Here is a 12839-nt window from a genome sequence, read left to right as displayed (position 1 = left end):
CTGATAGTCCTGTTTATATATATGTCGTTCCGACGCTGATAGGTATGCATTTAAATATAGCCGTTCATGATAAGTAGTTACCGCCCATCCTCGACGAGATACTATTGCATATACACACGGATAAACTTCTGCACATCTGATTCACTACGCCGCAGCCATCTCTGAACCATAAGCCTTGTGATAATTTGACATGTTCTCAAATTATAGATAGATAAGAAATCCTAAACTCGCTTAATTCGGGCCAGACACTGAATACAACGTCCATGTTAGCCATACATCTCATCCACTCAGTACCCTTCTGGCCAGAACTTGAGCCTTGAGCTTGGCAGGAGTGTGCACTCCCACACACGAGTGCAATACTGCGCACCGCAGCCATCCCTACTGTACCTGTCACCACAGCACTTGTCCTAAGGGGTTGTACCTAGTTATTGGGCTGAGATGGCCCAGCCACCCACACACGAGTGAATAGTGCGCACCACAGCCATCCCTACTGTACCTGTCACCACAGCACTTGTATTAAGGGGTTGTACCTAGCCATTGGGCTGAGATGGCCCAGTCACCCACACACGAGTGTAATAGTGCGCACCACAGCCATCCCTACTGTACCTGCCACCACAGCACTTGTACTAAGGGGTTGCACCTAGCCTTTGGGCTGAGATAGTACAGTCTAGAAAGTCCTCTAATGGAACTTCGCACCCATTTTGACACCGTCCGTCGTGTCTCCGCATTAAGACTGTAAACCGGGTTTACCTCATACAGCAAGGGAGTTGTAAACCGAGTTTACTCCATACAGCAAGGGACTCCTGACTACACATACGGCCATGCGACACCAGATCTAGAATTGGTCATGTCTCGGTACAATTTGAACGGACTCTGCTCACACTTTCCGCTGCTTTAAATACTTCCCTCTAGTGTTGACCTCTAGAATGCACCGCTTGCTTGACAAAAGGCCCTAACTTATAAAGTCTATCCCCCACCGCCCCTACTTGGGGTCATTGGCAGTCAGTTCGCTCAGTAAGAACTTGGAAAACTCCCATTGCTCAAACTTCACACTCGCCGATACCGCTGCATCGTATGTCCTGCGACTCGGTGTTACGTTGTCGCCTAACATCCGCTTCCATATCCTGGGGATGTTCTCCCATTCCAGTCCGCTCTCACACGCTTTAAACACGCACGTGTACGTGATCGTATCCGGCTGTGTCTGTACCTTGCCCTTACTCTTATCAGACATCTCCTCGAGTAGTTGTAGGGCCACCGCACACTGCCCCCCTATGGCCGCTCCGAGGATAGCGTTATTGTACGTAATGGTATCGCGTGCAACACCCTTGCTCTCCATCTCCCGCACCAGCCCCACCGCTTGATCCCACTGGCCAGCCCTCCCACATGCCGAGATAGCCGCATTGTACACGAACGTATTGGGCTCCACCCCTGCGTTTGGCATACCACGCAAGAGCGCAAGCGCTTCCTCCCACTTACTGGCCGTGGCACACGCTGATATGACGCTACTGTATGTGTACACGTTCGGGGTCACATTCTTGGCCCGCATCCGTTGCAGTACAGTGAGAGCGGTCTGCCACCTACCCGCCCTGGCGCACGCAGCTATAGCACTCGTGTACGCCTGTGTGTCGGGTGCCACACCCCTCTTCTCCATAGTATCCAGCACACGCACGGCGCTGTGCCACTCCCCAGCCTCACCCTTGGACACTGTGTTACTGGTGTATGTGTGTGCATTAACGGCTACGCCCTTGGCTTGCATCTCACGCATAAGGCTCTGCGCCTGTGTGTGCATCCCGGTCTTCCTGCACGCATGGATGGCTGTGCTGTACGTGACCGTGTCTGCCTGCAGACATACACGTGTCATATCTCGCAATAGTTCTATAGCCCACTGCCCCTGTCGGTGCTTGGCACACGCACTGATGGCAACGTTGTACGCAATCACACCCTGCCTGTGCGAATCGGAGGCTCGCTCCTGTGCCGCTGATGCGGGTGCGTGTTCTCGTACTTGTGACTGTGTTTGTTGTGGTATGGCTCCCTTAGGCACAGGCCCACCGTGTGCAGGATTGGCTTGACTGTGTGTGACGCCTGCCTGGTTGTTGGTGTGATCTAGCATCATGTCTATGTGTGCACTCAGGTCATCCGTGTGCCTCTCCTTGGTATCTAAATCACTCCCTAGTATATCCTCCCTCACTACAGCATCTGCCTGGCTTCCCACCGTATCCATCTTCGTATCTACCTCAGTATGAACAGCCGCCCTAAGCTGGTCACTAGAGGCGAGTGTCGACCCCATCTCCTTCACTATACGCACCGCCGCCTGCCACTCGCCCGCCCGTTCGCAAGCCAGCACAGCACTCGTATATCCCTGCACCGTCGGATCCACACCTTTAACCTTCATCTCAGCTAACAACTCCTGGGCAGTGTGGCTAGCCCCTTTCTTGGCACAGGCATACAGACCTTTGTTATACATACCACCGTCTATCTCCAGACCATCCTCTCGGACTTCTCCCAGTAAGTGTAGAGCATTGTCGTATTGGTGTGCACCTACACAACCTTGGAACAACCACCGATACACACCTATACCGGGTGGGTAGCCCTCATGCCTCATCGAGCTGACAAAGTCCAGAGCTTCATGCCACCTGTTCCCCTTCGCGCACGCCTGCACTAGTATGCTGTACGTACGTTGATCGGGTTTGACCTCCTCACCTCGCATTTCTTTGTACAATTCTAAAGCGTGCTCGCCTTTGCCCAGCGTCTCACACAACGAAAGCACGTTGCTGTACGTGACCGTGTTGGTTGGTATGCCTTCGGCCCGCATGTCCTGTAGTATGTTAAATGTCGCTAGCCATTGCTGAGCCTTGACACATGCGGCTATACTGGTGTTGTAAATAACCGTGTTACCACGGATACCCTGTGCACGCATCTGCCGCAGTATGTCTAGTATGGTCTGCCACTGCCCGCCGCGACTGCACGCAGCGACAACACAGCTGTACGTGATTGTATCTGGCTGGACACCTTTCTGAGCCATTTTCCGCAACAGACTCAAACTCACCTGCCAATGATTCGTACCGGATCCCTTAGTCAACGCCGACAGCACTGTGTTGTATGTGATGGTATCGGGAGAAACGCACGCCCGCACCATGTCTCCGAGCAGCTTAACTGCATGATTAGGCCGAGCTGCTTGGTCACACGCGGCGATCGCTGCGTTGTATGTGCTGGTGTCTGGTGTCACGCCTGCGCGTGGCATGCTATCGAGCACACGTATCGCATCCTCCCACTTCTTAGCCTTGGCACACGCGCTAATCATCGTGGTGTACGTCGTTGTGGTGCGTACAACGCCCCTCTCACCCATGTGTCGGAAAACCCTCGCCGCACCCTTCCACTGGCCGGCTTTCTCGTAGGCCAACAGGACATTGCTGTACGCAAACGTATCCGGGAGGATCCCTGCCCGACCCATATCCTTCAGCAACTCAGCCGCCTTCTCGTGCTGTGCGTTCTGTGCACAGGCTGCCAGCACTGTGTTGTAGCTAACCCTATCCACTGCCACGTTCTCCTGGCGCATGGTGTGCAGTGTTTGTACCGTGTCCTTCCACTTACCCGCTGTCTTGTACGCCGCGAGTAGTGCGTTGTAGGTCAACACAGTCGGGGGTACACCCCTCTCGCGCATATCCGCCAATAACCCCTGCGCCTCCTCCCACCTGCCCTGTGCAGCGCATGCTTGTATGACATTGGTGTACACCTTCCGGTCACATTTGGCCCCTTTGGCGGCGGCCATCTCTCTCAACAGACCCATACCCTCCCCCCACAAGCCAGCTTTGGCACACACCACCGAGGCCAGTGTGTATGTACTGTCATTGAACGGCACACCGGCAGCTCTCATGGTATTGAGGAGACTCATCGCTTCACCCCACTGCTCCGCTCTCTCGCACGCAGACAGGCATGAGTTGTACGTGGTCGTGTTGGGCGACGCACCGGCGCTTTGCATCTCCTGCATCACTTGAAGGCCCTTTTCCCACTGCCCACCCGTTACACACGCTGAGATAACTGCACTGTACGCGAACGCATCCGGCTTGAGCTTGGCCTGTCCCATATCTGCCAGCACCTCCAGGGCGGCCTCCCAGCGGCTTGTTTTCTCACATGCGGAAATAACGCTTGTGTATGTGTATTTATTGGGGCGCAACCCCTTCTTACGCATTTCGCGCAGCAATCTGACCGTCTCCTCCCAACGTCCTGCATTCCTACAAGCAATCACTGCCGCGTTGTAGGTATAGTTGTTAGGCGTTATACTATTTATATCCATCTCTTTAAGGAGTGCCATGGCCGGTTCCCACTGTCCCGCTTTGCCACACGCCGCAATTACGGTACTGTAGGTAATCACATTCGGCCTTATACCTACTTCCGGCTTTTGCATATCCTTCAACGTGTCTACCGCCAGTTTCCACTTGCCCACCGCCCCGTACACAGACAGTACCGAATTGTATATATTGAGATCGGCAGGCACTTTAGCGTCGTGCATTTCACGCAGAAGTCCTTGTACGGTCTTCCATTGCCTGTCTGGCACACACGTGGCTATCACACTATTGTACGTGGTCGTATTGGGTACCAGCCCTACAGTGCGCATCTCGGCTAACAACTCTAAGCCAAACTTGTACTGTCCACCGGCCGCATAGGCGTCGATCATAGTAGTGTATGTAACCAGTGTCCTCGCAATCTTGTGTGTGAGCATAGTATCGAACACAGCTCGGGCCCCTTTCGTGTCGCGAGCGTGTACTAAGCTCATTATCACGCGGTTATAGTGAGTCGCAGATAGAGTGTGAGTGGGTGGCCGTGTCTCTGATTGCTTTACAAGGTATTCCAACACACCCACACACTTGCCAGGCATCTGTGCGCGCTTGTATATATTGATCGCAGACAACCCGTCTGTAACCTCAAGTAGACCTTTATGCACTAAGTCGTCGACTAACCTAACGGCGTCGTGGTAGTCGCCGGTACTTTCTACGACACTGGCGATTAGTTGTAGTGCAGAGGGGGACTTCCTGCATGGACAAATTCAAAATGATTTGTTAGTTGTGGCTCAACACATACTGCCTATGCCTGATACTGAACACGTGGCATGTACTTGCGAGTGACAGATCTGTAGGTGCACAGGTATATATATTGTTTTAAACTACCAGCGTACGCGTACAATGACAGATACCATAGAGATCATAGTGAAGATAAGCATGCTATGTAAGGTGAGTTCAATACAACTTTTCAAAGCCCGAATACTAGAGAATGCCGGGAGCAACTCTGGGTTAAATGGGAGCAATACTGGTATGGGATGAGTTGAGATGTGAAAGGCACAGGTTGCATGAGGCCTGCTTACTTCAAAATATAAATCAGTTGGATCAGTCGCGTTCACTAAATATACAGGTCAACATATATTTGTTCGCGCTAGATGTCTATCAATACTACCATGTGGTAGAGTGCGATGGTATTTGTGTAGTCAGACTTGCGCTTCAGTGAAATATGGGACTAAATTGCACTCGCCTGAGATACTAATAGGCATATCGTCATGACATGGGGGCAATAAAACAAACTGGCATGTGTGGGTAAGTACCTCAGCACACATGATACATGCTCGCCTAATGGGACTAACTCTGCCCGAGCGTACTACACGTCCTCCATTGCAAAGTGAAGTATATATGGTCAGTGAGCTACACGAGTATACTGCATTTTCAGTGTAGCGAATGGGTGTAGATGATGCATTACAGATGAATAAGTTCGTTACTCGGGCAGTTCCATTTGTGTATACCACCGGAGCACAGTATATACAACAAAAACACCCTACTGAAAAGCAGTGACAAATAACCCCCTGGAGATCAGATACTTGAGCCTGATGCACCAGATATGAGATATGAATGGAAACAAGACGACTTGGAAATATACGACGCACTGAAATGGCTGCTCATACCGGGTAGAAATAGATACACAAATACAATGCTAAGTGTTTACGATACTGAAAGTGCACACTTAGGCGGCATTGACTTATACTTTCAATTGGTCATCCAGTATTCTTCTCTTAGGCCTCTAAACAACTTGCATACCTTTTCTTCTTCTTTGCGCCTGTTTGTTGGGGGTTCGTCTCCTGCGTACCGTTCATCGTACAGCCCGATTGCCTGTCCTCAGCAAGGAACACCTTACTATCTAGCTGCTTAGACCGCTCTCCCATATCTGCTGTACCACCGCCTCTTACTGAGGGCTGTACATCTAGCGCATGCGGTGGTTGGCTGTCTTCTCCGTTCAGATGTGTTCTCTTGTCATGCGCATTGCCACTGAGTTTCAGCCGCGTCTTATCACCTGCGTTCTGTATACTTGTCCCGTCCTTTGCATCTTCTCTGTGTACCCTACTATCTCTCGCATCTATGGGAGGTAGTGTACGCTGCAACAACCTGTTTTTTGTTGGGTTCCGCGAGTTTGCTTTACTGGTATGTGATTCCTTGTGGACAACGGTGAGTCTATCCCCAGCCTTAGTTTTAGAACTCTCACGTGAGGTGCTACAGTACGGTCTCCGGAGAGGCCTGTCAAAACAGTCGCATGTGTACCTGGATAAGTATCTAGAGCTATAGTTTACTTTTGCTGTAAATGTACCGGCTTGAGCTGATGAGATAGGCGTCAGGGTAGTGAAAGCACGCGTGCTCCGTGGGAAGAGGCCTACTATATGCATGATGATTGATGTGTACTTACTTATAGATGCACAAGTGTGGGTATATTTATAGGTAGAATATTGTTCCGGATATCACTTCCATAATTAAGTCGGGGGTTGGTTTAGACTGTTGGGAGGAGCCTTTGTGAGTTGCCCATATTATGGATAGCTCCCCTCGGAGTGGAATGATTGTTTGGCATTCTCAGTTGCTCAGTACTCCGCTTAGATATGCAGTGTATGTGAAGAATCTGTCTCCGTATGCTTAGGGTGTGTATTTACAAGCGCACAGCACACAAACACACACAAGATCACGTGAAGTGTAAATAGAATATAGCTGACTGGCCTGCCGGAGGCTGCCTATGATGACTGATCACTGTGATCAGCACTGTCACGAGTTAGTCAGAATTTGAACAACTTCATATTGCCGCCAAAATTTGAAAATCTCCACAGATCGTAATTTTATTTATATACTGTTTTTTTTAATAATAAAAAACATCAAACCGAAGCCCTTGCAAAGGAGGCGGACTATTTACATATGTAGCGGAGGCTAATTCACCATTCTTATTTATGTATGTATGAGCTAGAGAGAGTGCTTGACTCAATATGAATGATGAGCATGTTATACCCTCAAAGGTCACACAAACTATAAACTACATCTGGCCACGCGCGACAATTATACGCGAGTATCCTAATAATAGACGCAAATTGGCATTCCAAACAATTATTGAAATTGGCTTGTGGAGACTACGCACAATTGTTCCATACATAGTGGTATAGTTTGTATACACGGAGAGAAATTGCAAGATAGCCTTTCAAATCTTTATTATACAAAGTTTTCAACACCTACGCACCACATTACGCCTTGTGAACGAACATACGATGGTTTGTGGAGATTTTAGGCACTTTGCTTGCTTTCTGCAGTATACTGAGAGGGCGTCATCATGGTAGTCGGTCCAACCGAGGAACTCATTGTTCATACCGAGTTCCGTCTTGTTGATCATATTTACGAATGAGGTGTACTGCACCTCTGTGACAGTTACTTTGTCTTCTCCCTCACATGCTACTTGAAGTTATAGAACAATAGTTACGAGACCCTCCACACACAAATAATTTCGTCACAGACCGAATACGAGCCTCAATCTCCTCCTGCGAGCCGGCTTTTTCGCCCGAGGCCCGTCACTTATAAAGATCCTTATCCACAGATCTTAAGTACAACACTACTCAGCCTTCCCGGTCCAATAGAGTCGACTCTGACCAAATGGTTCTGGCTGTTATCGCCGGCATTCCTCAGATTCGGCAAATCCTTGCCGCCCCAGTTTCATAGACTTCTGACTGACGACGGGACTCCTGTTGTTTTAAGGTGTGTACCTGATCGGAAGCGTCCTACATGTGTCCATAGTCTGACTTGAATAGCTGTGCGTACTGTGTCTCGATATAAGCTTAGTTAATGAGAGCCTGAGAAGCTGTAATACGCCTTGCTCTTTGCGCGTGTCCCCGTGAGTGTATGTGTGTGAGTGTGCGTGTGTGTATATGTATGTGTGTACACGTATGTGTGTGTATGAGTATACACGTGTGTGTGTGTGTGTGTGCACGTGTGTGTGTACAGGTGCGTGTGTACACGTGTGTGTCTGTATGTGTGTGGTCGTCCGCGACCACCACAACCGCTTTTCGCTTTCACAGCGATACGTTGTAGATATGTAGCAGCCTTCATTCGCGAGAGGAACGTACAAGTATACACTTATATCAACTCTCAGAGCACTTCTCGCTGTGTTGTGTAGCCGACATCTCCTACGGACACGAGCCCATCGATGTGTGCACTTGCGTATGCCTTCTCCTGCGCGCATGTGTACACTCCAGTCTCCCCCAAAGCATTTGTGTGTCCTGTACGGTGTAGGGCGACGCCTTATGCGGCCAATGAAATGTTACCCTGCTACTAATAGCCAACTCGCCATTACAATTCAGTTACACATCTGAATGGGCGTGGGGGATGCACGCCAGGTCCTCTCTCTATGGCCGTGTGTGTATGTGTACGTGTATGTGTACGTGTATGTGTGTGTGTGTATGTACGAGTGTGGACGCATATGAGTGTGAGGGCGAGCTATACGAGCCAACGTCTCAGAACACTAGGCAGCGCATGTACACACACACGCCTGCCTCTGCTCGCGAGTGAACCACGCGATTCGCCGTATACTGTGCGAGTGACCGCATGTGTGGAATACCCTGCCCACACAATTTGCTCATGCACATGTACTGATAAATGCATATACACATACGCAGGCTTGTGCATATACACATACAAAGGCCTGTGCATGCACACAGGTGTGCCAGCCTGAGTGCACCCACACGCCTCTCCCCACAGCAGAGGGACACGGCGCCTTGCTAATAGTGGGTCTAATTGTCCAACGCCGCTGATACCACAGTCCTATTGTCGGATTATCCGACTTTTTTTTTAGGGTTTTAGGGTTTACGCCGCTGATACCGTAGTCCAATTGTCGGATTATCCGACACCTCGCACGGCTTCGTATCTGTCCCTGTACCTGTATCCGTACCTGTACAAATAGCCCAGTACGCGCGCACGAATTGGAATGCGGTCAGCCGAGCGTATGGGCAAGTATTGACCTGGGCAGGGCTATTGGTGCCTTGACACCTGGATTGGGAGAATACGATACACCTCGCAGGAGATTTGGGTGCAGCATACCCCAGGAGCTGCAGGACAGGACAGGACAGCGATCTTGATACGATTGGCATACGGTTGGTCGGTATATCTACGGCCGAGTACCATACAGCAAGGTCGAAACCCTAAACCCTGCGATGAATACCGGTCAGGGCACGGATGGTCGTCGGTGCGATAATCGTGGTTGGTAAGGCAAAAGCCCTCGTTCGCGTACAACAAGCGGGTCTGAGTGCTCACTCTTTGTCTCCACATAGTGTACCCAGCCCCTAACGTCCCGGTCCGCCAAAGTGGGATCTGCACCCAAAAGTTCTACAGGCAGGTGCGTCGCATTCTCAGCCCAAACCTCAAACCCTACATGTCTTGGTCAGGGCATGGCTGTGGGTGTGACTAATTCCGTAACGCAGTAATACCCTCCCTATCCGACATAGCCAGATGGGGTCTCCTCTACCTCCATCTCCACTGTCACTCTGTATCAGCCAACCGAATATGTACCAAACCCTGCGCCACAACAGGTATCGCACCTACTGCCCTACACATCACCACTATGAACTATCGGTGCGGCAGCCGCGGCAGCGCATTACTCTCTCGGTCCAGGAAACTCAGAAAGTCGTTCTCCGTCTCTACGCTGCTCTGCGCGGATTCCCGCGTCGCCCCCTCCGCCGCCAGGTTGCCGAATTCCGCATCCATGACACGCATGATATCCGACGGCAGTCTCAGCCCCGTCACGCTGGGCAGGCTGGTGGCACCGTCTTTGAAGTTCATGTCCGCCGAATTACCCATCATAAAGCCTCCCTCCAGACCCATCCCTCCCTGTGTGCGTGTGTGTGTGTGTGTAGCGTTGTTGTCCAGCGGCTCCAGCCCATTATTCAGCGGCCGTGGGTACGTTGTGTTGCCCAGCAGCTGCTGCTGTGGTGCTGTGGTAGTGCCGGGCAGTTGCTGCAAGGCCGTTGCAGTCATAGGCGAGCCCTGCGTCAGGTTGAAGTTCGGTATCTGCTGGCCCTGGGTCCTGCCCAGCGGGTACTGAGACGGGTTGGCATGGGAGTGTTGGGATGGATTGAGCTGGTTGTGTTGTGTGTTGATGTGGTGTTGCGAGGGGGTTACCTGATGCTGCTGTTTGTGTGGCAGTTGAGTCTCAGTGGGTGGTTTGCGTTCCGGCACGAACGCCTGATCACTCAGGATCTCACGGAAGACGGTCGACAACGATTTGCTCGTGCGGCCGAGCTCGGGTTTCTGAGGGGTGGTTGGTAAGAAGAAGACTAATTAGGTGAACTTTTTAGTAGGTAAGAAGACTAATTGAGTGAACTTTTTAGTAGGTAAGAAGACTAATCGAGTGAACTTTTTAGTAGGAAGAAAGAAGACTAATTGAGTGAACTTCTTAGTAGGTAAGAAGAAGACTGATTAGGTGAACTTTTTATCTGTGTAGACTTTTGCGATACAGAGAGATACAGGGAAGTGTTTGTACCCCCGGGTGCCCGGCAGAAACCACCCGTGCCAGCACAGACGCTCGCGAGTTTGTACTCATACAAATGGTTGATGTGTGTATCGCATATGCTACACATACGAGAGAGAAAGCCTTGGGCAAACACAGCAAAGCACCACAACAGCACACGGATGGACACACACACGTCGTGTCTAATAGGGCATACGCAAAGATGTGACTTCACTCGAACGAGCGAGTAGACATAAACAGTGGGCATGGCTTGACAACAATACATATAGTACGTATAATACGTGTAATACGTATAATACGTGTAATACGTATAATACGTAAGAGTTGACATATAGGCCGGACGTGACTCGTACACAATGGGGAATGTACATAAACGTACGCGCACACATAGACACCACACATGTACGCCTACAGTTCACATAGAAGGGTTTGTGTATAGAAAAAGAGCGCGTGAGTGTACTTGAAATGAATAACTGTATGCAAAAACGGGCGTGTGAGTGGAATAGAAGTGCGTGTGAGTGGAATAGAAGTGCGTGTGAGTGGAATAGAAGTGCGTGTGCGTGGACATACAGGTGCGTGTGTGTATCCATGGAAGAGCGTGTGCGTGTCCATTTATGTACGCGAATACATAAACGTACGTGTGAGTGTGTATAGAAGTACGTAGGTGTGGACAAAAACAGTATGTATGGTATGCACAACAGAGTGTGAGTGTATATTTAAGTACGTATACGTATACACAAAAGAGTGCGTGAGTGTACATTAAAGTATGTATACGGATGCACCAAAGTGCGCGTGTGAACAAAGAACTAAGTGTGTGCGTGTGTACATCATTCAGCGTGTGTATGTCCAAAATAGAGCGTGTGAATGTACATTTAAGTACGTATGCGTATACATAAACGTCCGTATGTGAGCACAGAATAGAGCATGCGGGGTTGCTTACCGTGCCATTGGAGGCATACTCCGTATTTGTTTGTTGCTGTCCCGCGAAGTTAACATTCGCCTGTGGTGGGTGGTGAGAAGAATGGTCTTAGCATGTATACATACACTCGGAAACAGATCCATGCATCGCACATCTCAAAGTTTAACATATGGCTTGAGCTGTATTCTCGGCATGAGTTTATCTGAACGGGTATGAGATCCACATCAATATAACCACGTTATATAATGACCCATGTGTGCGTATGAGTGATCGTATATGTGTGCATATGTATAATATATATATATATATATAGTTATCCTGCACAGGTCGGGCGTCAATAAACAAGGTACTGTGGTATATGCTTAAGGGCACGAGCACGAGCACAAGCACATATCTTCCACTCGGTCGTATAGTCGCGCATAGTTGTGCAACTAATCGATTGACAGTTCCAGTACCACTGCCACTCAGCCCGTGACCGTACAGTACAGAGATGTCAAGTCAGAACAGACTGCTTCCAAAATCAATCACTTTTCGTATTGCCAAACACATAATATTGGCCGGCCCAGTCCAAAAACAAGGGACCTGGGTGCCATGAGGCACTATTCTCGCGATTCGGTGTCAAATTGCATGTCTATGCTATACCATACCGAAGCACCAGGCATATGTATGGAAATTAGTTCATACTATAAAAAACACACACACACACATATATATATATAATACAGCTGATATTGGCAGGTGCCGAAGATAGCCGAAACATATATGCAAACGTGATATACACGTACACAAATATAAAATTATACACACACATACATATCCTTTAAAAGGTGATTATACATCCACATCTATACAGATATTGGCAACATAGATCCATACGACATCGTGATTTGCAACACCACTACTTCTTCACCTGCGGATTCATGTCGAAGCTTTGCATTGAGCTTGTCCCAGGCGGCAATGGAGTGCCTGGGGTCACAAAGACATTCGGACCTGCACCTGAGACAAGGAATGGGGAGCACATCGGTATGAGAATGGTCTGGATGAAATGCCTATTGTGTATATGTAGAGCCAATTGAACTTCGGGTGTACAAAGACATTCGCACCTGCACCTGAGACC

The 12839-nt window shown here is 49.6% G+C and overlaps 2 protein-coding genes across 2 annotated transcripts; both read right to left on the bottom strand.

Moving 5' to 3' along the window:
- Positions 1 to 799: 799 nt before the first annotated feature.
- Positions 800 to 6700, bottom strand: SARC_10761 (hypothetical protein; the record flags this gene model as incomplete). Its single annotated transcript, XM_014295184.1, has 2 exons — positions 800 to 5030; positions 6081 to 6700. 2 exons carry the CDS (start codon positions 6698 to 6700, stop codon positions 983 to 985), a joined length of 4668 nt encoding a protein of 1555 aa, XP_014150659.1. The 3' UTR covers positions 800 to 982.
- Positions 6701 to 7486: 786 nt separating this feature from the next.
- Positions 7487 to 10583, bottom strand: SARC_10760 (hypothetical protein; the record flags this gene model as incomplete). The annotated part of the gene is made up of 1 exon (XM_014295183.1): positions 7487 to 10583. A coding segment is annotated over one exon (681 nt), but the record flags the coding sequence as incomplete, so codon positions are not given.
- Between the last annotated feature and the right edge of the window lie 2256 nt (positions 10584 to 12839).

Source organism: Sphaeroforma arctica (assembly GCF_001186125.1).
Source record: "Sphaeroforma arctica JP610 unplaced genomic scaffold supercont1.1378, whole genome shotgun sequence".
NCBI lineage: Eukaryota > Ichthyosporea > Ichthyophonida > Sphaeroforma > Sphaeroforma arctica.
The sequence above is the reverse complement of the archived record's forward strand: the minus strand, read 5'-3'. Positions and strand labels throughout refer to the sequence as shown.